Source organism: Callospermophilus lateralis, chromosome 2 (assembly GCF_048772815.1).
Source record: "Callospermophilus lateralis isolate mCalLat2 chromosome 2, mCalLat2.hap1, whole genome shotgun sequence".
Taxonomy (NCBI): domain Eukaryota; kingdom Metazoa; phylum Chordata; class Mammalia; order Rodentia; family Sciuridae; genus Callospermophilus; species Callospermophilus lateralis.
This window is the reverse complement of record NC_135306.1, coordinates 61,544,700-61,547,404: the sequence shown is the minus strand read 5'-3', so window position 1 is coordinate 61,547,404 and position 2,705 is coordinate 61,544,700. Positions and strand designations below refer to the sequence as shown.

General features: G+C 44.9%; 1 protein-coding gene across 1 annotated transcript; it reads left to right on the top strand.

Annotated features, from left to right (window-relative positions):
* The first annotated feature begins 1,375 nt into the window (after positions 1-1,375).
* Tpd52l3 (TPD52 like 3) lies at positions 1,376-2,029 on the top strand. Its single transcript, XM_076841436.2, has one exon. The coding sequence runs from the start codon at positions 1,376-1,378 to the stop codon at positions 2,027-2,029; it is 654 nt and encodes a 217-aa protein (XP_076697551.2).
* Positions 2,030-2,705: the final 676 nt, after the last annotated feature.

Sequence of the window (2,705 nt, the reverse complement as noted above, 5' to 3'; positions counted from 1 at the left end):
CTCTTTACATATGTAAATGAATCCCCTATCAGGTGCATGTTTCCAACAATAACAATTTTCATTGTTTAATGTAAGGAAGCACACACTTCAGGGCAAGATAATAATAAACACTTGAGTTGTGTAAAAGGGTTACTGAATATAAACCCAAAGGAGGGCTAATGTTGTTTGGATATAGCCACACAGACATGGCAAATTGCTCAAACTTTCAGAGGATCCTACTATATTTCACAAGACCCTGCTTGCAAAAATTACCAGAATATCCAGCAAAATCAGTAAGACTTGCACAAAGATATTCCGTGGAAATGAACAACTGGACAATGAACTAAAATGATATCAGACCATATGCCCTCATTGGATTGATGTCATGATTTCTCCACTGTATAAATCACAAGCTCTGGGTAGAATTCCACAGAATGGTTGGTTGACCCTCTAATAGACCCTACTTAACTGGTTCTACTTTACTAGGCAGACCACCTCCCATAGTCGGTAATCATGAATGTCCACAGACTTTCAGAAATGTGAGTGGATACAGAGGGTAAAAAGAATTGCAACTGCTGCACTGAAATTCAGCATTCTGTCCATTTTCAAATGTGTCATACCCTCGCCCCTAAATTCTCAAAGTGCAATATAGCCTTTTCTTTTATTAAGCATAATTTCAGGGGCGGGGGGTACATTATAGATTTTTGTCATTCTTCCTCTCTTCCCCCCAAATATAAGACAATTGTGACTGGTCACACTCACTCTCTCACAGATTCAGCCTGAATACTGCTCTTCCAGGTCTCTGGCACTACTGATACTTCACTGAGATGGTGTTATTCATATTGAGTTCTGTGCAACCACCTTCACAAATTCACTTTATGAGTAGTACTGAGAGTTTCTCACCTTCGAAAATTTGGGAAAGGGAGATGCGAAAGGGAGATAGGAAAGGGGACAAGCTCTGAGACTCTGGGCTTTACTCACTTTACGTACTGGAGTTTTCCAAACACTTCTGTTAGCACAAGGTTTCAACCGATTCTGAAGGTTCTGAAAACTACTGGTGTAAAAAGAAGTGCCAGACTACTTGAACACCAGGACTTGTCGCTTACTGTGCAGGAGAGTAAATTTCCCTACTCTCAATAATAATGGCGGCACCGCCTACCTCACAAGGACCTTATGATGCCCAGGCATCTCCACTAGTAAGGTTGGCCCCTGAGGTGAGCGCGTTTCCGTGGCCGGAAGTCCCCCTCTGCCAGGCGCGGCCCGCGCGACCTCCAACCCCGACGCCCGGAAGCGGCCCCGCCCAAGGCCTGCACACCTCCGCGTCCGGCTGGGACCTCGACCCCACCCGCCGAGTTGTCAGTTCTGCGGCCAAGGAATGGCTGACCAGGAATCCGAGATGGCAGGCCAAGAACTTGACCCTGTCAGCCAAAGTTATTTCTCCGTGGGCCAAGAATCGGACTGTCTCTACCAAGAATTGGACCTGGACTCCCTGAATGAAGATCTTTCCCTCGCCACACCAGATGTCCCGGCACAGACCTCTGTGGGCACATATGAACTCCGCCCAACTTCTGAACCCGAAGATCTAACCGAGGCCGAGCAAATGGAGCTCAAATCAGAGCTCATTAAATTAGAGGCGGAAATCTTCACTCTTCGCCAAGTGTTGGCAGCCAAAGAGAGGCGCTGTGGAGAGCTCAAGAGGAAGTTGGGCCTCACGGCCTTGGTGGGTCTGAGGCAGAATCTGTCCAAGAGTTGGCACGATGTTCAGATCTCCAATGCATACATGAAACAAAAGACATCAGCTGCCCTGTCCACCGTGAGCTCTGTCATCTGCAGGAAACTTGGGGACATGAAGAAATCGGCCACTTTCAGATCTTTTGAAGGTCTAATGGGAACAATCAAGTCCAGAGTCTCAGGTGGCAGAGAGCTTGGCAGTGACTACTTTCCTTCTGCAGCAGGGAGTGGGGATGATCCGCTCCCGGTTCCAGAGAATGAGGATGATAATGTACCAGGGCCTGGAGATCACCTGCTCCCTTTTGTGGAGCCAAAATGAGCCCTTTATTAACCTTGCCTGGCCAGCAAACCAACGCAAGGACCCCTTCCCTCATCACATTTGCAAATCTGCCCAGCAAATACAAGAAACCCAACCACACTGGTAAAGTTAATTCAGGAAATGGACAGAGTCCGGTTTTAAGAAAAGAAGTGCCCATTTGTACATAGATATTTGCTGCTGTTACATAGAGAACCCAAAGTTTTGTACCTAGTTATTTTACACTAAAATTTGTAGATGAAATATATCTCTATACTAGCTTTTCTGGGGTTGGGTTTAATGGATAGGACAATGATGCCAAGAGGGGTCTTTGGCCAAAGCCTAAAGTCTCTTGGAAAACTAGTCTTTATTAGAAGACCAAAGTAGATTTCTGTTTAGGAAGTAGGTATAGGGAAAAGTTATTAAATAATTTGTGCTTTTTCTCCTCCCATCTCCTTTCTTTCAAGTCAACTTGAAACTCCACCTGGCCTACAATTTTTATTTTACTTTTTGCAATGCTGGGGATCAAACCCAGGCATTATGCATGCTGTGCAAATGCTTTGCCTCTGAACTACATCCCTAGCCCTACAACTTTTATTTTTTTTAAATGATAAAGAAAACTCCATTTTCTCTGAGACCCCCAGAAAGGAGAAAAAATTAGTAGTTAGTGGAGTAATTGTTAACACTAATACTGTAAGTT

Bases quoted from the DNA above. Each gene is read 5' to 3' on its own strand.
- Tpd52l3 (XM_076841436.2), top strand. From the start codon at position 1,376: ATGGCAGGCCAAGAACTTGACCCTGTCAGCCAAAGTTATTTCTCCGTG.